Source organism: Apteryx rowi, unplaced genomic scaffold, assembly GCF_003343035.1.
Source record: "Apteryx rowi isolate R43461 unplaced genomic scaffold, aptRow1 scaffold_277, whole genome shotgun sequence".
NCBI classification, from domain to species: Eukaryota; Metazoa; Chordata; class Aves; order Apterygiformes; family Apterygidae; genus Apteryx; species Apteryx rowi.
Window position 1 is genome coordinate 911,588 of NW_020449163.1, and position 27,131 is coordinate 938,718.

The window sequence follows — 27,131 nt, forward strand, 5'->3', positions numbered from 1 at the left end:
GTCCCTTCCCCGCCTCCTCGCTCCCCTGAGGGCCTGGCGGGACCCCTCCCCGCGGGCTTCGGGGCTTTCCAACTAGATCGGTTTGTGTCGAGCGGGGCGGCGGCCCTTCTTCCCTTCCCCTGCCCCTGAAATCCCTCCAGCAGCCTGAAACCCTCCTCCCCGGCTCCTCGCCGGAGCCGCGCGGGCGAGGCGCGAAGCCCGCCGCGCCGGGGCCGCCGCCCTGGCGGTTGAGCGTCCGCGGCGCGACCGTTGGCGGCGGTGCGACCGTTGGCGGCGCCGCCGCGCTGTGGCGTTGCGGTCCCCGGGTTCCCCCCCACTCCAGAAAGCGGCTTGTCGTCGTCTGTGGCTTGTGCGGTGGGAGCTGCTGCCTGAGCTCGCTTTCAGCATGCAAGTTGATGATGCTTCTTCGTGCGGTGTTTGTGTAACTCGTTGCCGGGTTTTGGGGAATAGCCCGCCGTCACCTGATCGCCCCGTAATTTCAGGGTTTAGCGGAAGGTGGTGAATTATTTGTTGGCGATAAATACCTGCCGAGCAAGACAGCGGTGAAAGGAGAACTCCCGTTGGACTGCCTTTTCTGTAAGCTTTGCTGCATCAGGGTGCCTGTGCAGAACTCAGCCTGTACAGTAGAAGCAAACCTGGAGTGGCGATTTTAAAGCACTTGTTGCCATCAGGTTGTGAAGTTGAGACATACGTATTAAATCTGCAGTTCTGTCTCTACGGCAGTGTAGGAAAAGAACAACTTAGAATGACTCATTTAACTTGACCGTTTTCATATTGATGGCTTATTGCTGATTAAAAATATATAATTAAACAATATTTTCTATTTAACTGTTGTCTTGACTGTTTTCACTTAGGTCAGTATAGGACTGTTAAATTTGAAATGCTGTGCAGTTGCAGAAACTAGGTAAATGTATATTTAGTTGTCTGTCACAAGACAGCCTTATTCTGGACTTTCAAGTAATTGCTGAACTGAATAGCAGCYTAGCAAAGCTCTCACTAGTCAGAAGTAGTTAGCTAAAAATCTTTTTGTATTTTTGCAGTGTTAATCTCAAGGGGTGTTTGCTTTTTTCCAGGCTTCTATTTGAAAATAGAATTTACTACTGTAACCCAGGCACTTCAACAATAACAAAGTATTGGTGATGTCCTTAAAAGTTAAGCTTTAGAAAGCACAAGCATTAGTTTTTAAGTATTGGAGTGCTTGACTGACAGCTCCATCTGCTGCCTAATGTATAGACTACATTGTTCTCCTTGTACAGAGCCCTGTATGCTGTCATGGTAACTGATGACAGAAAGTCAGCACAGCAAGGACAGAGCTCAGGAGTTTAAATAGATGTTTAATAGTTCCTATTTATTCTAAACAAAATGTGTGAGGGCAGGCAGAGAAATCGGGAACTCCTGCTTGTGTGGCCAACAGAGCAGTGAAGGCTTTACTCCTCCAAACATGTATAATAGTGATGTTTGTAACCCACTTCAGTAGCTAGATATTCCCCCCCAGTGTCTAACTAGCTGCATTACTACTCTAATCAAGAGGTTAATCCAGTTTCCTGGCAACAAGTCAAACTTTATACTTTATGGAACAATGCAGAGAGCAAACTGTGATTAAACTTCCCTTGTGGTCAAAGACAGGAAGAGTCTAATGTTAGCTTCAGTAGGTTGAAAAACTTTGAGCCCTGAATCTCTTGACATCTAGAAATTGGATCTCAAACTTCATGAGCTGGATAGACAAATCATCTCCATTTAGGATAATATTTCTGAATGCTTAACTGACTTCAGCTGATGCTGTTACTTCAGGGTGGCTAGTTCATTTCAAGGATTTTTCAAATTATGAAAACCAGACGTGGCTTAGACTTCGGAGTTTCAGCCAGGAGTGTGAGTTACTTGGCCATGGTGTGTATAGAAGTATAATCTCGTACATAAGGCTACATTATGAAGTAAGATAACAATGAGGCTTACATTATGCTGGTAAAATAACTTCATATTTTTAGATGGAGCAGTGCTTTGTTTGACTTGGCAAAAGTTTTGCATTGTCATGCTGGAGACTTGAAAAGTAACTTTGAAAAGGGGAGACTGTTTCCTGTCTTTGTGCTATAAGACTTTTTTGAGTTGTGTGTTTTTCATCAATGGCTCCTTTTTTAAGTTATGAGAAATGCATATATTAACAAAGCTAATTTTTGAGGTTGAATAATTTGTCAGAATGTCAAAGTAACCTTTTTACACTTTAATCCATGTGCATAGTAAATATCTAAAAGTATAGGTATTTTTGTTAAAAGTTCAGTGTTCTGCATCATTAGTTTGAGAAACTAAAGTAGCACTTCATGGCAGCCAGAGCCATTCATTATCTGCCTACCAGACGTATCTGTGTATCTACCCCCTTTCTTGTAGGGATTCTGGCACTTGTGGGTGCCTTTGCTGTGAGCTGTTTCCTGCTGAAGGCTGCCTGTGAACTTGCAGAGCAAAGTGAATGCTTTTCTTTCAGCCCAGTTCACTGCAGCAGACTCAGAATAGACCTGGAACAGCACTGGATGTAGTGCAAAGAAAGAAGTAGAACTGTAGAAGCCAGCGGTTGGGTCAGCTTAAGGTTGCTTGTGGAGTTGCAGTGTCAGCCTTCAGTTCCAATGCTCTTTAGCTGAGGTTGCTGCCAAAGATGCAGTCTTACACTCTCCTTTTGCTTCATTCTTGCCCTTGAATTGCATTGTTATGCTAGCACAAGTGTTTACTTAACTGCAGAATGAACTTGGATCAGAAAAGGATGTGTCTGAAAACTATTCCCACAAAATTTTTCTCTTACAAGATGTGGAATCCAGTTCCTTGTGCAGTGGTATAAAGAGCTGTCTGGTATGATGGGAAGGAAGGGYGAGAATTGCCCTTTTCCTGTTTCTGACTTCGCTGTTCTATTATTCCAGCTTTACTGCTGTGCAACAGTGGAAGCTGTAGTTCCCAACTTCATTGGGATGAGCTTTAAGAAAATAAAGGGAATGAAATGACTTGGTAGTGTTTACAGTTTGCAGTAGGAAGTACAGTCTGAGATAAATGGAATGTAGGCAAGAAGGGTATCTGTGTTCTGAGGGAACTGAATGCTGTCTTAACATACAGTTTTATGAGATGGATTTGAACTGAGTTGATGGCTTACCGCTCTCAAAAGAAGCAGCTGAGCATCTTCCATTTTCATCTCCTCTCCTGTGTTCACAGATGCTGAGGTAGATCTGGTGCTTGCCTGATAACACAGAAAACTGATTCAGCTGTCTAAAATACCAGAATACTAGTCTGGTCAAAAACTAGTCACTTTGTGTTAATTTTTCTATCAAATTGGGTTGAGCCATCTTAATTTGAATGACAAGTGCTAGATGTTAAACAGAGGAGCAAGAAAAGAGATGGGGCAAGCCTTCCTCCTTTTAGAGAAGGTGTGGTGTTAATTCGGTTCAGTCACACATCATACTTGGAGGGCTGAATTCTAGTTCTGTCTTTGTGTAATGTTTGGGCACGTCATCTGTCACATGTACTATTTGGTGCTGTTTATTTTCTCATTCCTTTAGTGGATGTGCAGTTTGAATGAGTACTGATCACTCACAGCTGCAGTTGTTTAAATAGGAGCTGCAAATTAAACATGTAAATTGTTACATTAGAAAAATTGGGTGCTAGCCATTGTGAATTATTAGGGTTAAAAGTATTGGATGGTTTTGACTAAATAGTTGAAGTTCTGAGTATTTAAAATAAGGGTAATGACTCACTACTTGAGTTGTAAGGAGAAGCTTATTAATGTTTTTAAAGTGCATTAATATAGAGGAATGAGTACCCCTGAAGTGGTCAGATTAATTGTTCTGTGTCGTTAACAGCCAGGCAAAGCATGGCTAATGGCTAGAAGCATTCATTTAGGAGAGTAGAGGAGGGCAGGGACTGGAGTTCAGGGTGCCCTTGATACTCCTGTGGTGGTTTAGTTCTTCCAAATACCTTTGTAAAACACACATTAAACTGTATGCAGAATATAGTCTTGTGACAAATAGGATTGCATGTGGTTTGTTCTGAACAAAATTACTGTTTTCTTTGGGAGTATCATCTGTGCCCTGCACTGAATGAATCCATAACTTAAGGGCTGTAACATAAAGCTTTAGGAACAAAAAGGAGTATGTGAAGTTTGGATGTGCAAATTACGTAGCTTTAGTTACTCAGTAATATTAATATTCTTTTGTTCTTTTGTATATGCAATGCATGTTGATATCTGTTGCCTCATTCATTTTTCTGTGTGTGTCTCTATATAAATATATCTATATGAAGAGGTAGACTTTCAGGTATCTTAATATACTGCAATTTGACTGAAATATTTCTGTTTAAATTTTTTAGTCTGCAGATGCGGAGGCCCAGTGCGCAAGCATCTCTCGGGAGGATAATACCCATTTGTCAGCAACCAGTCAAGGATATGTTTTACCAGAAGGAAAAATCATGCCAAATACAGTCTTTGTTGGTGGAATTGATATAAGGGTATTTATATATACTTAATTCTTTAAGATACATGTGCACTTCAGTGGGAAGGAAATGAGAATTTCATTTCTGGAATGGATTTGAGGGTTTTTTGTCTGTCATTACTAGTGTTATGGTATTTTGGTTTCATGAGAGAATTTTGGAACAGGTGAGCAACTTTGGCTCTTGCTGCAATAGGAGATGGGTTTAAAAAAAATGGTTCTTGCTGCTTTAAATCAACTCAGTAGTTGAATATGTGTTTGAAGGGGTTTAAGACTTTGTTTCTTTTAGATGAACGAAACAGAAATTCGAAGTTTCTTTGCACGGTATGGTACTGTGAAAGAGGTGAAAATTATCACTGATAGAACCGGTGTTTCCAAAGGGTGAGTAGAACATAAATATTTGCTTTAAGTTGCTGCTTGTGTGGATATAATTCTGTCATAGGTGATATGATGAGCAGCTATTCAGCAAGACAGTTGAAATACTTAAGCCTTCTTAGCAGTAGCTGTAGTTTTCTGTAGTAATGAATAAGAGTTGTGAAACTTCTGAGCCTAGACTGAGCCTAAATCTGTATAATCTTCTAATAAAGAATGGTCTGATTTTAGTACATCTCTTCAGGGAAAATAGGGTTGTTGTCACTTAACTGGTGGAAACAAAGCTTGAAACTTGTGATGCTTGTGTGGACAGATCTTGCATAGGATGAAATGCTGACTTTTTAATAGCCAGGATAGTTGCATAACAATCTGGAGAGAGTTCAGTTTAGTAATGCTAGAATGATTAAGAGAGGTGAAGGGAGTATTCAGGGCAATTGACTGTGCTCTTCTGACACCCAGGTTTGGGTTATTGAGAAGACTGCCAAACTTTAAGATGAAGCGTGAAACCAGAGACAGCAGTTACAAGTTGCAGCAAGTGAAATTCCCATTTGATATATAGGAAAAAAAAATCTGAACTGACAGTGGTTAAGCACTTACATGAGGTTGCTTAGGGCATTATTCAGTTGAATTCTGTCCACAACCTCTGGGTGAGCTTTTCCAGCTTTGAAGTTAGCCCTGCTTTGAGAAGGAGGTTTGACCTCTGGGGGATATATTTATAACGTTTTTGACATTCTGATGTTACTAATATCAACTGTAGTGTTCATTTGAGTAGCTGACATGGAATAAAAAGCCTTAAATCCACTTCATATTATTGTAGAATCAGGTGTCTGATTCCTTTTTGTCAGACCCAAAAGGATATGCTGCTAGTTAGCAGTAAATACTGTTCGTGTTGATCTTTCTTTAGATTTATAAATTGTCTGACTTAGTACTTCAGGCACACAGTAATACTCTTGGCCCATAGTTAATGCTGTTAACTGGTCTTGTTCAAAATAAGTTAGCAGCTAAACAAGCAAATCAAAATCTGGTTAGAGTAATCTGTTTTTTTCTTTTCAGGTATGGTTTTGTATCCTTCCTGGACAATGTGGATGTTCAAAAAATAGTAGAAGTAAGCTATTTATCTCTAAATTATCTGAAGAAGTCCAGCTATGAAGGCTGGAGGTACATTCAGAGGAAACTGAGCCACATGCAATATAGTAGAGTAAACAAGGAAAGACCAAGACTGCCCAAGAACTAAGTTTGCTAAAATCGCTGCTAGTGTTGTGGTAGACTCTGTGTGTTTACTTAAGTCAGAAGCACGATGAATATGCTTCTAACCTTGGCATGTTTGAAAGTCTCATGTTGTGGTCTTGGGTCATTCTCATTCCTTTGTACTTTGAAAGTCTCAAGGTTTTTAGCCATTTCTCATTTCTTTCTGTATTGGATGATCATCATAGAGCTCTTGTGTTTATGGCAGATACATAGACCTGTCAGTGTTATTTTTAAGCGTAACAGAGTAATACAGAAAACACAGCATTAGTGTTTTACTTCAGTCCCTTCCAGAAGTTGGAAGTATGAATGTTTCTCTCAAAGTATTCATGCATTTAGACATTACCTTGTGTGCGAGTAGCTTCTAGGCCTCCTTGCTTATGAGATGCAACTGTTAATGTTGTATGGTTTCTTTGTAGTTCGCATGGGAGATAAAAGGGTAGAACTGTTCAACCATTTTGTTCTTGGAGTTCAGTATCAGAGAAATACCATTTTAAATACTAACATTTGCAAGCTAGAATTCTGATGTTATTTGGTTCTGATAGATATTAGCAGGTCACAAACCGCTGACAAAGCTTTGTCTTCCCTTCTCCCAAACTTGAGCCCAATAACTGTAAAAAATATGGTTTGAAATATTTCCCTCTCTGGAGTCTGTGCCTCAGAAAACTCCCTTATGGTACATAGGCAATCTGCCTGAAAAATACAAAATTCAATTTCTGCAGGGCAGTTGCTTGAAATTCTTTTTCTGTGATGTCCCCAGATACTACACTGGCAAAACACTGCTCAGTCATTGATCCTTGAAAGTCTGAAATCCTGCCTTCCTGGTATAATACTCTTCCAACACCCTCCAAATGCTTCCAGTACTCTCCTGGTATTAGGTTCATGTGATCTTCATGTTTCAGTTTTGGTGTTTCTTGATTAAGAATTGTGTGGAAGGGAAGGTGAGTGGTCTTGTAAACTAGGTTTTGAGGGACACTAGACTTTGCAGTCACTCTACAGCCTCAGTAACTCTACTGAGGCAAGGATAATAAAACCTGTGTGCTTAAAACAGAATAAAGGTAAGGCTGACTGTCACTAATATGTGGCTTCAAACTAGTTGTAGTGCATGTTACCCTTAAGGAGAAGGATATATAATAGCTTGTTAGGTCACTCAGTGAGTAGGCAAATGGGTGTGCTGAAAGCATTGCAGGAAGTTAAAGATAAAAGGTGTAAGGTGTTGAGGAAGGTGGGGGAGGAGAGGAGAACGGAGGCTATTGCAGTAGAGCCTGGGTTGGAAATAATTGTGGTCCAGAAGTAGAGTACAGATCTCTCTAAAATCAAGTGAACAAGCCACCCACCTCACTGATTCCACACCTTACAGAACGACTTGTCTTTCAGTCACAAATCAACTTTCATGGCAAAAAGCTGAAACTGGGGCCAGCAATTAGAAAGCAGCAAAACTTGTGTAAGTACTTACAAACTTGGATTACAAATTTATTGCTTTGTCTTTAATTTTACATCAACATCCTTCAAGTCACTTTATCTGATGTAAGATGTATATTACAATTAAAGCTAAGTCCCGAGTTTTGACCTCACTGCTTGTATGGTGTTGCAGAGGTTTTTTTGTAAAAACCAACCCAAGTTGGCAGCACAGTCCCTAGCATGTTGTCTGCAAATGCAGTGTAATTGATAAATTGAGTCAAAAACATAACTTAAAATATTTAAAAGCTTCTTTATATATAATGTGGATTTAAATTACTGATAAAACACTTTATTAAAAAAAGGTCTCTTAATACTTTTTTCTTTGCCTTAAACAAGGTTCTTATATGCACCCCAGACCTTTGGTTTTTAATCCTCCTGCACCACAGTTTCATAGTGTGTGGAGTAATCAAAATGCAGAGACATATGTGCAGCCTCCAGCTGTGATGAGCCCAGTAACTCAGTATGTTCAGGTAAGGCTGTTCATGCCACTGATTTGTGAATCAGAAGTGCAGGCACATACAGCTTGCAGAATATGTTTTGGGATTCTATTTTTATCCTACCTGCTCGCTTTCCTAATACCCTCCCAATAAAGATTACTGCTTCTGACTTCAAACCACTTAAATGCTTTACAGGAATGCCAGTAACCTTGAAAAACAAACTTATTGAATAATGTGATCTTGTTATAAAAACAAAACACAGTAAAATTGCACACTTCTCATTCATTTTGAGAATGGGAAAACTGTTGGAAGATAAAGCTAGGATTTAGTCATATAACAGTTCTTAAATGGTATGATCAGTCTTTACAGATGCCCTTCACACATCAAATGCATCCAGGTATTTACAGTAATGCTGCCTTGCCTCACAGTAAGCCACAAACTTTAAAATGTAGCTTTGTGGGTTTTGTTTTTTAACAACTGTGGAACCAGAAGCTGGCTGTGGTAATCTTTTTTCCACTAGTCAAACAGATTCTTGTTTCTGCATTCTTGTATCTTTGTAGAAGCACTATGTTACGGCTGTTGTTAAGGCTGTTAGCAATACAGGATGTATGTCTACAGGACGTTACTTTATTGATACTTAAGATGACTTTTATTCAGGTATTGGCATAATACTCCTGGACTACTTGTACTCCTGGACTACTTATGGGTTATGTACTCTGAATGTATGTAGGAGGTTCTCTAGATTATGGTCTTTTTTTTTTTTTTTTCCCCCCATGCCAAGCCTGTATGATCTGGTGATATAAAGGGGTAGCATCAATTGCAAGATGATTCTCTTGTATATTCTCTGTAGCAGTTGTAGGTAAGCAAACTGCAGTGATTCAGGAAAATACTCTTCCCTGAAGCAGGGAGCTTGCTAGTAGCACTTTTGCTGATCCTGTAAGCTAGGGGTAGGGGGGAAATAGTTAGGGAGGAAGTAATTCCCTTGAGTGCTTGAATGTGCCTTTATTCCCTAAAGCAGCTGACAGGGTTCTAGGTTAATGTTTTGTCAAAATATCTGCAGTAAAGAAATGCTAGGAAATTCTCTAAATTCTAACACTTACCTTTGGCTCTGTGAAACTGATCTTTAGGATGTAGTCCATTATTTTGTAGTAGTTGGTCTAGTTTAGGTGTATTTTAAAATTTACTGGAAAAGTCATATTTCTGAAGTGACTTAAGATCAGCTACATACATATGCAGGATTTTTAGGTGTGTAATGTGTTAGAATCTCCCTTCTTGCAGATTTCTTTTTCTAATATGAAGTGCTGAAGGCCCATCAGAAATACAGAAAACCTTACAGCCTTTCTGGAAAGAAGCTATTCTGGAACTGGAATTTAATGACTACATTTCTAAAATTTTCCTTGCTTTCTAAATGCCTCTACAAAGAGGTTTTTTTAATCTTTCCTCAAACTTGCATTAAAGAAATGCTTTATTTTACAGACATATCCATACAGTTCTCCAGCTTTATTGATACAGCAACAAGTTCCTGTAGGATATCAGCCAGCTTACAACTATCAGGTACATAATTGCTTAGGTTAAAACAAAAAGGTGATTTGGTGGCTAAGCACTCTAGACCTTTGGCAAAAGCTTTTTAGGGAATTAAACACTGTCAGATCTGTTTCATTTCATTAGATGAGTGAGTTGAAGTATTGAACACTGGCAAAATTTAGCTAGCTATTGGTTGTTGTTTTAGGGGATTTCATTTAGAAATGGTTTTGCCTTTAAATGGTAAGAATTTTATAATACCAAATGAATTATCAGCAGGTAGCACTTGTCTCAGGAGATTATTGTATTTAACTTGTACTTTACATCCAGGCATCCCAGGTGTATTGCCTGAATCCTGGTTCCTTGATTATCTGTAGTTTAACTTATTGAAGCATACCATGATTCTCTCCCTGCCTGTACACCTGCAAAATTTGCAAGGGAAATGAGTTTGTGGAGGAATGGTGTGTGTCTGGGACTTACCCTGGTTGCTTATCCTAATTTTGTGCCAGGATGTGGATCAGGGCCTGCGAAATGCCTCTCACCTTGGCGTTCAAATGATGATTTGATACCCAAAAATGTAAGAGCTTTAGTTATCTGGAATAAAGGGCAAAGTGAACAACAATTAATTGTTTAAATACACCTAAAATAATCTTTAAATGATCTTGTACTTAATAGGTCATGTTTAAGTGAATTTTTTTTAACTACCATAAAGTTGCTGAAAACTTACTTTGCTCTGAAGATCAGAGGAAAAGTTAACTGAACAGTGCTGGCTAAGGATCAAAAATGAGGGTTGAGTGCAAAACAGGGATGCTTGCTTGTAAGTGATCATGAATGAATTTAAGATAACTTATTTCTAACCATTTGAGGATTAAGGTTCTAGAATTCTGGTTCTGATAGGTCTGAGGACAAGAAATGACTGGTTTTGGTGTGTGGTATGTTTTCGGCTTTCATTTTTTCAGGTGGTACTTGATGAAACTTAAACATAGATGGAATGAAGAGGTTTAAATGGAATCTGATTTTTCTGTGATTCTTTGCTTTAATTGAATTGTTTCCATACGGCTCCAGCTTGAGAGAAATTAAAAGTAAAAACACAATTATATTCTAATACAATATAGTAAACTACTACATAACTTTTTTAGAATTATTTTAAGTTTGTAATAGTAAAATGTCTTCCAGGTTAGCAAAAATACAAAGTATATGGATCAATAACACTTTATTACTGGAAAGAGCTTTGCCTCTGTACACTTTGAGTAGTTGAGTTGATGTTAGTTACTTAAACAGAACAGCTGATCAGTCTTATCAGAACATCATGGGATGTGCTCTTGAACTCTAAAAATGTCTGAGAAGACACTTAACTGGGAAGTGACTTTCAAATTCCTAAGTGAAATGTGTGGGTAGACCTGTGTTGGGATTTTTGTTTTCTTTTTTTCTTTTTTTTTTCTTTTTTTTAAGGAAACTTACTGGAAATAACTAGAGGTTTGAGATGCTTTGTCAGTGTGGCTGCTGTGAATGCCTTTATTTTCCTAATCTTGGAAAAGTAATTTTGTCTCTTAGAATGAGAAAGAGGGAGGAGGTACTTGAATTTTGTGGTAAAGGTGGTCTTGTGCTAAATATGAGGTATACTTGTAAAAGCTGTCTTGGTAGACTAAAGACTGTAAACTAAATGTCCAAGTAAAGCACTGATGAACACAGATTTGCAAAATACCCTATGTAAATGTGACTCTTACAGAATAGTTGTTTACCTGTGTAGGAAACAAGTGAATAAAGGCTGATTCTTGTTCAATTCTTGTTTAAGGTTCAACCACAATGGCTTGCTGGGGAGCAAAGAAATTATGTTACGCCTCCGGTAAGGTCACAAATTTTAACTTGTAAAGCTTCAGCTTTTCAATAAGCACAACATTCTGCCAGCTTGATACTTAATCACTCTTGTTTGTGCTGACTGGATCTGTATGGAAGTCTGGTCTATACAGATCTGTTAGTGGCTGACAGTAGCTAGTTGTTTAGAATATCCTATTTACATGGTGCTTTTTTAGGAGCTGCCTGGCAGAGCAAAACTACCTGCTTTGTGGTGTTCCCATATGCTTTCTGAACACAGAATGCTGGGATTTTTAGTGTGGAACAGAATTGGTTCTTTATGAAAAGTTGAAGGAAAAATAACTGGTGGCTGGACACATCTTAAGTTTTTTTTTGAGACTCGCACAATCTTGCTGCTTATTTTTCCAATTTTTTTTGAAAAATTGTAAATAGGAAAGACCCCAAAAATACTTAGTTCCGCAAATAGTGATGATTTTTGGCTCCTTTCAACGCTTTTTAAACAGCTAGTCAGGGTGCCATAGTCTATAGGTGGTGCTGATGGCTTCTAAAGAAATCCAGTGCTTTTTGACTTCACAAGTGACATCCACAAGAGAAATTCTATACTACTTTTACGGTACCAGAATTGGTACTTAATAAAAATACTTAGATTTTTTTTTAATGTGTTCTTTGGGCTCAGTTTTGCTTACTCGGTACAGTTTCTACTAAGTATCTAGAAACTGTAATACCTAATTCTCTTCTGAATAGTACTTTTTCAAGCCAATTCCCAGCAGACGTCTGTAGAATGTACAGAAAGTAAATGGAAAAATGAGGATGGAATTTCATGCATATATGTTGCTGCCTCCACTCAGATCTGACAATTCTCCTTCTCTGATCGTACTAGAAAAATACTCTAACATCCATGAACATCAAACAGCCACACTGCATTACTTAACAATTACATGGTAGCAAGCCGAAGGTTTTTAGAGTACATGTGTGTAATGGCTTTTATTAGACATTTTAAAACATGTTTATATGAGCAAACAGCTTTTCTAGAACTCTCAAATGACTTTAAGTACTGTTCCTTACAGACTCAAAAGAGCACAGCCACATATGGAGATAAATTTCAACCTTTTGTCTGCTGCTCATGCTTACATACTTACTTTTTAGATAATCACTGTTTGAGTTAATTCATGGAATGCCCCAGTTGTGTCAGATATGATACCTTCTGATGGTTAGGAATGGTGCTCAGAAAGGAAGAATCTGTCTGCTAACATCGCTTCTATATCTCCCAACATCATCAGATTAAAATTACAGTTTTACTGTTGAATGCTGGCTTTTGGGAGTGTCAGTTACAGTGTACGTTGTGGTGATTGTCACAAATAACATCCTCAAGAGTGATTCTGTGAGCAGCTGAAAACTGTTCTGTTAAGTCTGGGTATATTTGGCTTCTTTCAGAAAAGAATTTTTGCCCCTGAAAAGTGAGAATGCCATTGAGATCCTGGTAGAATTGGCTGTAAAGCCACTGATCCTGTCAGGAAACATCTGGAAGGATGTTCCCATAAATAGTAACTGCTTTACCAGCCTCTTGGCTGTTATAACAAATCCTTGCACCAGGCTGCCAATGGCAACATTGCATTGTAAAGAGCAGGTAAAAGCAGAACTGTAGTTGGAGGTTAAGTAAGTTGACAAAACTGTAGTGGAAGGAGGATAGTTTTAAAGAAGATGTAAAACTTTGTGCTTTTCTAGACCTTCTAACAACTTGAAAAAGTTTAAACTTGTAGTTATAGCAGTATGAAGGAGGCTTCATGCAGGCAAGGAGCTTAATTAAAAAATAGAGAAAAGCAACTTCTTTCTTTAAACAAAAACAGGATAGGAGGGAGTATTTCCTCCACTTCCAAAATCTTATCTAAAGTATAAAGGTAAAGCTGGCATGGCTTATGGGTAGGTGAGGACCAATGACTATGCAACTCTAAGCTTTTTCCCAGTGTAGATTGCAGGAGAACCTGCGGAAATAAATAATCTTTAGCTTTCACTTGCTGACTGCAATATTTCAAAAACTATGCAGGTTTATACTTCAGTAAGCTACCACTATAGTGAAGATCCTGAGTTTATACAGACAGAATGTGCTGTTCCAGAGCCTACACAGTCGTCTAGTAACAGTCCACAAAAGGTAAATGCTTTTTCAAAACTTGAATGTTTTTTGTCACCATAGATCCTATTCCCAGAAGTTCAGACACAAGTGTTAGGTGGCTTGGTAGAGAGGGCCTGTGGCCACAGGTGTCCTAGAAATTAAGGTTATAGTTACTGCTACAACGTGTAATTTGGTGGTCTCCTTAATGAAGTACAGCAGTGCTTTTTGACTGGCAGGTCTTTATTTAATCTGCTGAGAATTACAGGGGAATTTGCAGGTAGTAAAAAAAAATGGCAGGCCAGATAGCATCTGCTGCTATTCTATGCAGATTTATTTTGAGTCTTGAAATAGCTGAACAGATATTTTATTCCCATCTCCACTTTCTTTTGTGGAAGGCCATTGCTATGTTGGTCAGTAGTCGTCTTGAATTTGGTTTTCTAAAGCTTTGGTTTTGGAATAGTCTGATGGCGGAAAAATGAACTAGCATGCTACTGAACAAAACTTTTATACTGTAAGTAACATCTGAGGGTAAGAATATGAATTTCCAGTGTGTGAATTAAAAAAAAAAAAATTCAGGAAACAAGACAGTTGAGAGCAATATTCAATGTAAAGTAAATCCTGTGAGACAGATGCATTGCTAGTAGTGGGCTAATTAATATCAGTATTGTTGTAGATGCACATGTAACTGTATTTCAGAGGTCTGTGGACAGGAGCATACAAACAGTAGTATCCTGCCTGTTTAATCCTGAGAACCGGCTGAGGAACACTTTTGTATCACAAGAAGACTACTTTAAGGTATGTAGTGAAAGCAAAGTTAAATCCCTAGAACACAGCTGATCTTGGATACATTCAGTTACAGGATGGTATAAAGACAAAGGTACTCATATCTGGACTTTCATTTGGGGTGTGTAGTGGTTGTGTGTTGGGTGGTGGGTTTTTTGTTGGTGGTGTTTAACCTCTGTTGGGAGATACGGTTCCAATGGCTGGCTCCCAGATGCTTAATGCGGGAAAGAAGTACTGAAAGTGAGGCATGGATTTAAGTGCATTAATACAAGACTGCGTAAAACTTGCAGCAACCTGCTCTTAGGTATTTAGAGCATAAGAAGGTGAATTATTCCTAAATAACAAACTTCTGAAAGGGCAGCAGGTTACTCCTTCGGCCTGGTCTAGACAGAGAATGTTGAATTTAAATGTTGAGACAGCTGTTTCACCAGTTATGATGGCTATTTATACTTGGTGTAAATTAACTACACTTTAGCCAATAAGTCATAGACTAAGTCAGTAACTGGACAGCTAGTATCAACAGGAAGTTTTTTGCTGCATGTGTTCAGTCTCGGTAGAATTGCAGTTTCTGAATTCTGAATGGTGTCTCCTTTCCATTGTTTTTTATTAGGACTTTAACATATTTAAAAAAAAAATCTTTGCTTCTTGTTTGTGTGAGGTTTTTTCTTTTTATAAAGACAGACACATGAATGAGGCACCTGTGTTCTGAAGCAGGAGCTACAGAAGCTATATTTACCATTTTTTGGAGGGGAGTGAATAGAGTACAGAATGCCTCAAGATACAGTATTTAATGAAACTTCAGTTGCTTCATTCTGAGTATTATCTAGCAACACTTTTTTTCCTGTCTTTCTCCTATCCCTTCCAGGAGAGAAAGGTGCATCACTTCAGAAGAAGCCGAGCAGTACTCAAAAGTGTTTGATCAACAATGCCAAAGACTTTGAAGTACCTAAATTAATTATCTTCATGTTACTGCAGTTCAGTTTAGTAAGATTTGTAGTATCATTGTGTAACCTTTTTCAAAAAGTTGCTTCAAGTTGAAGTTAGTGTTGATATTTTACCTGTTCCGAGATGGTTATTTTTGTTTGAGCAGTTTAAAGTTGTAAGAGTTTGTAAGTTTGCATGTTCTATTACTAGTTTGCATGCTTCCCCTGCCTTGATACTGGAATCTTTAAATTTTTAAGAGTTTATATGGGAAAAACACTCTTGGTTTACTTGATATATGTGAATTTTCTTCTGAGCTTTAAGGTACAGTTTGTTGCATGTTACATTTAGTTTCTCTTAAACCACAATTTAAATATCTAACAAGTTACTAACTTTGACCACTTTACCTCTTGTAGCTTAAAAGTTGAAGCAGTTATTTGCCTAAGAGGTAGAATTTTAAAACTGTGCTCTTAATCAGTGGAACAGAAGACATCAAGTTGTAACTCAACTGAAGCCCTTTAAGTCCTGGTTCTCTTTAGACTACCTAATCAATGTAGTTATGTTCATTAATGACAATTTATGTGCCTGGAGTCCTGAGCATTGCTATTAGTTTTGGGAGAGTAATTAAGAGAATCCTAAAATTCCTATACATAACTTAAGAGAAGATGCAAGAACATAATTAGCTATATCAGCTACTCAGTGGAGTGTGCTTTTTTTACTGGAAAAATTTTAGCAATACCTGTATCTTAAAATTGTGAGAAAATACTGCATTTAAAATATGCCTAGTTTTGTTACATGATGCAAACTGTTAATCAAAGAATATTTGTAAGCATATTTTAATAATTATGTAGATTTTAGTCTTGTATTTTGAAAATTAAAAAATAAATTTTTATTTTGACTTGGCTTCCTAACCTTTTAGTGACCTCTTAATGTAACATTAGAGTCAATTTTAAGATATCTTGAGAAAGGCATACAGCATAATAAAGACTTACTGATGCTACTGAAGATTTATTAGGACATATGATAATTCCAGTTAATACAAATTTGCAGTACCGAACTTAATTTGGTAATAGATCTTAGCTGCATTTTTGAAAGAGTAGAATTAAACTGTAGTTGTCTTGTGTATATGTTGGGTTGTTTCCCTCTTCTCTTCTTACTCCCCCCCCAGTCTTACTCTCCCCAGAGGGCTGTGTATCACAGAATCGCTGAGGTTGGAAGGGACCTCTGGAGATCATCTAGTCCAACCCCCCTGCTCAAGCAGGGTCACCTAGAGCACATTGCACAGGATTATGTCCAGGCATGTTTTGAATATCTCCAGAGAAGGAGATGTGTATGAATCTGAATACAATGAAATGTACTGCTTCAAATTTCCCAGAAGATTTAGCAATAGTAATGGCTAGAAAAAGACTGGCTCAGTAGAACTAGAGGTCAGTGAAATGTAATACAAAAAGAGAACTGAGTTACTGTGAATGTGGATGTTTTGGGAATTATAGCTCTAAAATATAGAATTAAAAAAACCAAGGCCTGCTTCTCAGGAGTGGTCTGGATGTAATTTTAATAAAAGAAGAAAAAGTGGGGATAGAGATTTTGGAGCAGCATTATGCAGAATTGTACTCATGTTCAAATAGCATAAATTGACCTAAAAAACAAAGCTGTTAGCCTTTCCTCTGCTCAAACAGACGGCTCCATGTCACTAAAGATGCTTTGTCATTAAGTGTGTTGCCATAATATTAAATCACCATGCTTTTCTTTTACTGTTTTAATGATATTACTGGTTTGATATAGCTAACTGCTATGTTACCAGCTTCTTTATAGATTATTTTTAATATCTCAGAGTTAAAATCAGTATTAAAGTCTAGAATTTTCTTTCTGAACATCAGGACCCTTTTCTTTGAAACTTTAAGTACTTAAACAGCCTATTCAGGCTGTTATAGCTGTGATGTCAGTTTATTGATGAAGGTAATTGTTTCTTTGCAAATGTAGATTTCATTTTGGCTTAATGTTCTAGTTGGCTTGATTGCCCTGGGATGTATTTGAGGCTTTATGCTGTAGCTATAAGAAAGCGTGAAGTGCCTGTGTAGTAGCTCTTATTGAAGAGTCTCAACACCAAAAGAAGAGATAAAAGGAAGATATCTACATAGAGTGTATATTTTATGTTTATTTGACCAAGTGTTAGCAATAAGACCATCTGGTGAGTGAGTTGATTGTTCAGTATGCTTGAAATGACTGTGCTAGATATGAATTGTTCTAGCAAGCATGCTGAGAAGGCTTATCATAGTGAAATGAATAGCCCAGTCCTTATGAGAGCCATTTATTTTCTCTTCCATTAGATCATGTTGTGCTGTTTTTGTTAGCCATTTCTCACCCGTAGGAAACTTAATTTTTTTATTCCCATCTGGGAATTGTACATTTTTTGGCATATGCCAATAAAAGTAACAAGTTATAACTAAGAACATGCATTTTTAATGTTCTTTTGAAGTACCCTATAAGCATAACACAAAAACAGTAGGTAAATCTCTGTTCTGCGTTGCATTCAGGAAGTTAAAACATCTGTTTAGTGTGGTTGTAGCTGAAGGCATTACCAAAATAGGTGTGCAATTAGTGCTTCTTGGAGACTTGTATCAGTTGAATTATCAAATTGAGTGGACCATGTTAATTGCTAACTAGTAAGCAGCAGTGAGTTTCCTGTGGATCTGCCTTTGACTGATCTTTTTCTCCTGTAAACAAAGAAGAAAAATCCCATTTCCTCTGACTTTTAGGAACAGTATTCTTCCCTGAGCACACTCGTGCTTTTGGAACCTACACAAAATGCAAGTGTCCTGTAAATAGGAAGACACTTTCTTCAAAAAAAAAAATTGTTTAGACAAGATACCATGTAAATGCAAACGTTGTATTTTGCTGTTATATGGCTTAAGACTCTTGTTTATTTTATGGCTCTTAAACTGAAAAGTCCTAGTGAGCTGCTTGGTGCTGTGACCCATTCTTGCTGTTTTCACAATCCCTGCCACCTGACAGAATCATTCTTGGAATGAGACAGCCAGCCAGATGGTATCCTTGGATCTCCATTAGAATGATAGTCTGTCTGGCACAGGCAAGAGTTCTCTGTCAAAATGGAAATATTTTTTCCTTCTAGGTATTTGTGTGCTAAACTAAGATGCTAAATTCTCCCTTACATGAGAGGGATTGGGTGCTTGAATGCTACAAGGAAATAATAGGGTCTTCCCTTGACTGTATTTCATAGGATCTTTTGCATGCCTTAAAGGAACAGATGTCTCTTTCCAAATCGGCTAGTGAATAGGTATACAGTCTGTAGTTCTTTGCAGATATGTCTTGGTAGACCAGTATTTCAGGATGGATGTAGTATAATGTATGAACTGTAATGTTTGCCACTTTCAATCTAGCTGAAAAACGAGAAATAAATGAAGATCCAGACTAAACCCAATGAGTGTTAGGACTTCTTCAGATGAAACATGCATTTCAACAGAAAAAGCCTCAAGTTGCTTTTCTAAAACCTAGGATGCATATAGGTTGTAGAATGTATTTCACTTCTAGATACATTTCACTTTATTCCTACTCTGTTTGGGATGAACTTAAAATATTTTTGAAAAACTTAAGAGAAAAGGCACTTCAACAATTTAAGAAATGGAGAAGGCTTTAAAAAGACGCCAGCTGACTTAGCGCAGGCCTTGTGTTGTCCTAGTGACTATTCTGGCTTTTACTACTGTGAATAAACTTTAAACTTTGACATACTTGGTACTCAAAATATTTGAGACAAATAGATGAGGAAGGTTTGTTCATTCCTTTGCTCTGCTTACTAGAACCTCAAAGTAAAGCTTTGAGGACAGACTTTACATATAAAAGTACATTATTGTAAGTTATGATGTCAACAGTGCTGAAGATGAAGTCTTTATCCATACAGTGTTTTATGACTAGCAGCGAAACGAAAAATATTGCAAAAATCCTCAAAACTTGCAATTATGTAGTCCAGTAAAGGTGCATGGTGCATTATGCTGCACTTCTGTTTGCATGGTGGATGGAGCTGACAATACATCTGTCTTGCCTTGTGATAACTGGGTTGGAATCTAGATTAGAACATAGCTCTGTAGCATTCCTATAAATTACCATCACTGATTTGTCTCAAGCAAACCCACGTCAGCTTTTAACTGAAGCCAGTTGTGATTATACATCTGGATTTCTGATAGCATTAGAAATGCTGCTTATAGGGTAATACCTTGCCTATGGGCCTACAAAACAGGTTTAGAAGGTGGTTGCACTGAAATACTCCTGAAGTTACTGAAGCTGCACAAATGCTATAGTTCTTAGAGAATGTAGGGTTTATATTACATACTGGCAATTTTTTTAACAAGTAGGAGATGATTATACCTAAAGATGTACTTAATGAACAAAATGGTATTTGTTCCATAAAAGAGTACAATGGTGTTCAGTCCCTTTTTAGACAGAAAAGGAATAAATGTAAATCTGGAACAGTCTTGTATTAGAGGTGTTGCTTCTTCAGCTGATTATACTTCTTGAGCATACATATGCTAACAAAGTTGGAATCTTCATCTAGCATCATCCTCTAGCACATAAGCTTTGTCCTTAGCAAGAAGCCTGTTCTCTGCATTTTAGTTCAGTTATGTCTTGGATCAAAATTGAATTTCTCTGTGATTAGACAAGTACTTTTGCATGGAATAATTCATGTTTCAGACAGCTGCTTGTTTTCTGATGCCCCAAGTTAAGGAGGTGAGGCTACAGTTTTACCTATTGGAAGATTCAGTGGTTAGAACTTAGAGCCAAGAGTATAAACTGATTCCTGAAGTACTTGTTTCTGACCAAAAAAAAAAAAAAAAAAAAATCCTGCTGTGGTGAAAATGCATCCATCCCAGAGGCGTTCTTGCAGTAAAAGCTTCCAGAGGACTCCCATCTTTGTTATGCTTGACATCTGTTTTCATGGAAGCGCTCTCAGCTTTACCTGCCACAACAGCTCATAGTCCTGACAGCACTCACGGAGATGGTGTATGTACATATTGTGCAATTATTTGAATGATTGCTGCTTTGCTGCTTTCTCTCAGGATGACAACTGCTGATACCACTCAGACTTCATGCATTATATGCATGCTATTGTACAATAGGGTAACAACACAAATTGGTTCCTGGGCAAGTAGGTCTAGAGAATAATTCAGGAATACTTGCTGGGTTGACTTATGGATTATGAATGTCAACACTTGGCCCATAAGTTATATAGATGGGCTCACAGACTGCCTTGAAGGGCTGTTGCAGGTTTACTGTAAGTGGTTTCTGCTAACTCAGACCAGTCTGAAACTTAGCTTCTTCCATGATATGAGGAACTGTTTGAAATCAGTCCAGCTTAATCTATGGTTGGAAGGACAAACTTAACCAAATGTTTCCCCCCTATATTTTGCGCCGGTTCCCTTGGTACACAACAAATGTGTGTTTAAAGAATTCTTAGACCTCTTGTAAAGTATTCCTAGAGAGAAATTTAAGACTAGAGCCCCCAGTTAATGGATGTCCTGCTTGTTTTTCTTGGGGAAAAAATGGAGCTATGAAGCTCCCATAATGTTTTGGCCTATAGCAGGGTGATACCTAGGTGACCTATGCAGCCATCCAGTTCTTGTCAGAAGTTGGTTTTAGACTGGATAGGGAAGACAGCTAAATGACTGAAACAGGATGAATGAGTGCTTTGCATTACAATTTGTGGGATTAATCACTCTTTAGTTACAACACCCAAAGAAGCTTACATGCACATACTGGAGGACTCTTTTTAGGAATATGTCTATAGTCGAGTGGGATGAGTGCACACATCCAGTTCTGGCTTTTAGGAGGCTATTAAGAGGCAGGCAATAGGGTATGACATAAAGGTTTATGTCATATGGCTTCTGACTGAGATGCATTTTTTTTTTTCTTGGTTAAGCATTGTCCTTTCTTTTACCTACTAATTTCAGCGGAAACTTCCACCTTAGTATCTTTAATTCCTGAGAGAATATCTTCACACTCTTTGTGATCTGTAGAACGAGGATACTCTGCTGCATTGAGCAGCTGTCCTGTGATTTGCAAGCAGGTTTGTGTGCTACAGATAATGTTTTCACTATAGCTGTTAGAGGGCTCTTGCATTCAGTACTAAAAGATTGTGGTTTGGTATCTTTTTGCAACTACAGTACAGTTCAGGTGAAAAGATCATTGGCCAAGGTATGTATATATAACATACAGACAAAACTATCTTGTGAGCAAGATTTTACTTACTCTCCCTATTCTTAAATTAAGACTTAATTACTTTTGACTAAAAATCCAAAACTGACTGACTTGAAACACTACAGTGTGTATTAAAAAAAAAAAAAAAACTTTTCCACTTTGGTAGGTGTTTCTCTTGTGCATATTTATGCAGATAAGTTTACCAATACAGTGTTAAATGCTAGGAATGCTAACTGAGGTTGCCTGGTTAATGATACTGATTGTATTTTCACTAAAACAATTTGTTTAGAGTTAAGCAACTTATTTACTGAGTCTGTTCTAAGGAAAATGTTATACAGTGTTGTTAATAGGTTTTAAAAATGGACCTTGAAAGTAAGGTAAAGAGGATTGAATAGTGGCAGTGTTTCACAAATGACATCTTAGTGCAGTCTTGCCAACTAGTGAATTGTAGAGTTTGGGCTTTGTTTTGCTCTGGTTCCCTGGGACTTGTAAGGTGCAGAGCACTTGCACATTTGGCTACAAGAAGATGAGATTCTCTGTTTGACACTTTACACCCAAAGCACATTTTCTAACCCTGAGCCAGTATTAAACATTTCATGGTGAAGGAAAACTGCATATGGATTTTTAACTGATGCATTGCCTCATAACTTGACTCTATTGGTTCAGCTTTTACTTAAATGTCTTTCAGGCAGTTGATTCTACACATCTCTGCAAGAAACTCAGGAGACTTGAGCTGAGGAGACAGTGATTCAAAATAGCGACTGATTCTTGAATGGCACCTCAGCAAAGCTCCATGCGTCCAGGGAATAAACATTTTCTAGAATCATATTTAAATCTATGGCCAGTGCAGAAACATATTTCCTGTCTCTGCATAGCTGTTCCTTTGCCTTTTTTGAGCTAAGGAGGTGTCTGTCTTAATTTGCCTGGAATCCTTTGGGAGCTAGGGGTAGGGGCAAGCATTTGTCTAAGTTTTGTTATTTTTGCTTTTTAGAATTAGTATTTGGCAGGTTCTAAACTCAAGGCAATACAAACAGCGTAGCTCCTTCGGCCGAGTGAGATTCTGTTACTAAGTGACAGTAAACCATACCCACTCTTTAGAGTAAGCCACACTTTAAAACTCTCCTCTGAGAATGCTCTTTGCGAGAAATGAATGAGACTGACATTTTTACATTGTAAGCCTTGACTTACCTTTGTATCTTGTCTTAGAGACTTTCTCTGCTTAAGTATAATGTAGCCCAGTTCTTTCAACTGAGCTGGGCTCAGCTGAAGGTGTAGGAATTGTCATAGACTAAAGATATGTAAGTTTACTGCCTTTGTAGCCTTTCTTATGTTATGCTTTGAAGTACTACAGCATAATCAGTTTGGATATTATGAATCTTAGGCAAATGCCTGTTTTATAACAGTCTAGGCTTTATTTCTGTATGTTAATCTTCACACTGTGTTGGACCAGCTGTGCAATCCATCTACATAGAATTGTACCAGTTGCCATGACAGCATATGGCTACCTACTGGTGGCAGAGTAATAGGCGTGTGACTTCTTTGGTAACAGTCACAATGTAATTTAGTCATCAGCCAGCAGGTGGAGCATTAAGCTAACAAAAACCTGCCGAATAGTGACTTTTAAAACGTTTTCCTGCTGGGACTCTAAAGCCTGTCCATTATATAATAAAAGCTGTTCATGGTAGGATGTAGCAGTTTTTGTTGTAGGCTAACTCATTTCTGCTTTTTAAAAAAATACAGCTGTAAGAACTGCAATGATTGCGTAGAGTACCAAAGGTTATGTTACAACATATGATAGGTTTGGCAGAAAGGCAGGGTTCGTTAACAGATTTGACACTGGTTCTGAATATATTGTCAGAACAGAACTGAGCCTTCCATATGGAATTGGGACAGGGAAGCTTAAAAYGCTAATATATTCTGTAACTGAAAAATTCTTGTCTTATTTTTAACCCCCATCCCTTTCCCCTCCCTCCAATTCCTGTATTCATTTGCATAATGCTTATAGTTTAAAGGACAAAGCAAATCCTTAACCAAACTGCAGTATTTCAAGGGGGTACAAGCCAAAATTTTTTGGTYCTCTTTTCTGCTCTCAGTTAAGTCTGGCTTACTATTCCACCAGCCCAAGAATTAGAGGAATGCTCACATAATTTAAAGAAAATAGGCCCAGATATTATCTTTTAAAAATTGCAATATTCTGAATGTATTCACCCCAGACTACTTTTGTTTCCTTTTCCTACGGAGCTAGGGTTGAAATGAGTAAGAATCTGGACTGCTTCTTTCAACTTGATTTTCGCTGTGGATCTCTCTGCTCTTATGAATGGAACCCAGGAATTCCCAGTGGGTGGGAACTCAGCTCTGTGGTTTACCCCTGCTGCCAGTGCTTAATGTGGTACTTGTTGTTTTCAGTGCTTCCTAGGGCCGGTTCTTTCCAGGTTACTTGCAGAGGGGATGTCCTCTAGCAGTAGTTCTGGATTATATGATTTTTTTTGTAATTGCTGTACCTATTTGTCCTAGGGAATTCTTATAAGCTCCCTGAAATGTTTGCTTTGTTGGGTAACACTTTCAAATATAAATGACTCTTTATTCCAAGATATTATGAAAGATAATGGTTACACAAAAATGGAAGTACAGTAAGCCAACAGTGAGATTCAAGAAAGTCAGGATCCACTTAAATATTTGCTTAACTTGCTATTGTAAAAACATCACTGAAGAAGCAAAGAACAATAAAGTAGTATTTTGCTAGCTTTCTATGCTTGGTAACCCTTGCACAATGTTACTTAAAAACTAAGGTCAAAGATTTATCTAGTTCAGTATTTAGGCTATTATTGGTAACCTGTATATTTATAGAATATAAAACAAGGCAAGAAAAGGGATCCCAAGAACATGCTCAGCTTCTAGCAGTTTGTGGCTTAGGTTTTCTGAGCTGGAAGTGGCATGTCTATTCCTTCCTCTTGGCATATATTGAGGGAAGTAGCAAGGCTGTACTAGAATATTCTATCACAATATCATGGAGTGSAGTGATAAATAAAAGGAATTATACTTTCTAGGTGAACCAAATATGCTTTCATCCTGGCTCTTGCTTGCCTTTACAGACTTTGTTACAAGTTAATGAATCATAATTAGGTAAATTGTTACAGAATTTTTGCTTTAAAAAAAAGCAGACTTCTTTTTAACAGACCACTGGGCTGCTCTAACAGATTTTGTTCTCCCATACTTAGTGTTCTGAAAATCATTCAAACTTTTATTAAAATCCTGTGAGAGAATTGCTTAAAAAGGCAGTAATAGATTACACTCTGTATCCTAGAGCTTTCCAAAAGTACTTGGAATTGTGTACATGGCAGTCTAAAGTGGTGTATAAATGCTGCCTGACCAGCCAAAAATATTCTTCTGTATGCAGAGCTGGAAGCTGTTCCTGAGGCCGTAAGTAGGATCCAGACAAGTTAAATTAGAGAAGTTCTGGCATACATGATGAAAATATCTTCTGAATGAGATTCTTCCTAACAAATGAAGGGTACATACATGGTTAATGCCCCCTCTGACTGCATTTTGATGCTTCAAGTTCTTGCAGCATGTCTTGTTACAGCTACTGGAGTGGTCTCTTAGCCCAAGTGGCAGGGGTCTGTGTTTTGGCAGCAGATAATATATTACACTATCTCAAGCCAGACTGTTTTGAAGCTGCACATTACAGCCAACACTGAAATTTGTTTCTGTCTGTTCCTCACATATGTACAAACTGAGGATGGGACAGAATTGTATTACAGTAATGTTCATTATTTTGGAAAGAATATATTGCAGTTTGGAAAGCAGAGATCTCAAATGTAATTCAAGACATAATTGTCTTCACTTTTAAGCTTGAAACTGTTGGGCTGAAAGGATTGTCAGCTCAAATGTCCCCTTCTAGCTGCAAGGAGCGCTGGGCTAGAATGTGGGTAACAATCTTTGTACTGCATTATTCAGGAGCAGAGTTCCACCTCCTCTCCTCTGAAGTGGATGATATGGAGGATTGAACTTCAGTCTGTCTCTTTCACCTTTTAGGAAACTTATATTCAATGTCTCTGGAAACTTGTCTTTTGATACTTAATTTTAAGATTCTCTGATCTGCCCTTTCATCCTGAATGCTGCACTTCATACCTAGTGTTAAAGGGAAGGTGGAGCTAGCTGGGAAAATGGAGCTGTTGGGCCTAATCACAAAGGCCACTAGCATTTTCTTCCTGTATTTTACAACTATGACAACAAGGGTTCATATGCTTTAAAGTATGTATTTAACATTTTTGTAAGGCCAAGGATGAAACTTACTGTTCTGGTGCTTTTAAGAGAGCAAATACAGCTCCCTGAATGCATTGCAAGTTTTGTATCTTATTTCTGATCCTAGAAAACTAAAATAGGGTGTAGAAAATAGCTTCTGCTGTTACAGTAAGAGTTACAGTCTCAACTAAAATCTTAAATCTTCATTTACCAATGTAAGCATACAGGTAACATCACACAAACTTATGTCTTTCTGTGTTTATATGGTGATACCTTGTTCTAATGCCAATCACTTCCTTTGTTAATCTGCCATGTGTTCAAGCAGTTTCTCTTCAGTGCTGTTAGCTTTTAGTTTAATTGTCACAGATGATAGTTTAATGCTGTTCAATACATGTTGAAGTCATTTTCATAATGGAAGTGCTTAGATCAGTTTTATTGTTTTCAAAATCTGTGCGAGACCACTGCATAGCTCTCCTGCTTGTGCTTTTCTTTTGACAACTAAGCAGTCCCTTTAGAGAAGGCTAGTCCTCTCCTAAACTGTTACTTCTAGTTAGATGGAGTATATAGACTTTATTTCTTTGTTACGGAAAGTGCTTTTTGTTATTCATCCTTTATGCTGTTGCTTAGGAGTCTAGTTAGATGTTGTACTAGTACTCACTGATCAGTACATTGTTTTATAGTTCATTAGCTGATCCAGTTATGCAGCAGAAGGTAACTAAAAAATGTCTTGCGCATGTTACTGCAGAGGGTAAAGCAGTGTTTAAAGAAGAGTTTTAGGCCCGTGTAGTTTAAATAAAACTTAGGAAGATTGCTCAGACAAAGATGATGTTTCTGGTGCATAAAACCTGTTAATGCATTCATAACACACAGTTTGTGTGCAACTCACCTGAAATACTAAACTTGGGAAAGTAGTAATTCATTAGAATTTACTTACCCATTCAGTAGATACTGGGTCACTTCTTAAATGACCTTTTTTTTTTTTTTTTTTCAGACAAGGTTGAACAGAGGTCCAACAGGCATGGAACTACTGTGTATACATGAGTTTTATAATATCATATTGCCATAATCAGCAGTAATTTTCGTAGATATGCTGTAAGCTGGTTTTCACCTACAGATCATGAATCTGTAACTGGTATTGTTTCAGTTGAGCATGTGAATTCCTGACTATTGGAGGACTATCTGTGCATTTTTTAACAGTGTTGCTGCATTTGCAAAAGTTTTTCATGCTTACTGATACAGGTCTTGCAAAACTTAAGAGGCTTTCCAAAGTTCCTCTATTTATCTTTAGGTGTTCTTGTGGCACAAACAAGTTGACTGTTAAATAGCTGACTGAGAATCTTCAGCCTTTCATCTCTACTACATGCCCTGTACAGATGAGATATTTCCAAGGATGTTTTAAGTGCTTGAGGATATTCACAGACCACCTAGACTAAAGGTAGTAGTCCCCTGCCCTAGCTACTGACGCTTAGTACCACATTATATTACTTGTGCTGAATGTAGGGATGTCCATGCAGTTGTACAGCCTCCTTCCTCAGTCTGGGACTTCATCCTGGC

The 27,131-nt window shown here is 37.9% G+C and overlaps 2 protein-coding genes across 2 annotated transcripts in view; both read left to right on the plus strand.

Moving 5' to 3' along the window:
- The first annotated feature begins 385 nt into the window (after positions 1-385).
- DAZL (deleted in azoospermia like) lies at positions 386-25,339 on the plus strand. The gene is made up of 9 exons (XM_026068606.1): positions 386-472; positions 4,339-4,476; positions 4,747-4,838; positions 5,883-5,987; positions 11,289-11,339; positions 12,743-12,935; positions 13,353-13,457; positions 14,115-14,213; positions 25,184-25,339. The coding sequence occupies exons 1-9, from the start codon at positions 386-388 to the stop codon at positions 25,337-25,339; spliced, it is 1,026 nt and encodes a 341-aa protein (XP_025924391.1).
- Positions 15,124-27,131, plus strand: part of RFTN1 (raftlin, lipid raft linker 1) — a 118,523-nt gene continuing 106,515 nt past the window's right edge. The window contains exon 1 of the mRNA XM_026068623.1: positions 15,124-15,143. The gene's annotated coding sequence lies outside the window, so the exon portion shown is untranslated. The remainder of the gene's footprint in view (positions 15,144-27,131) is intronic.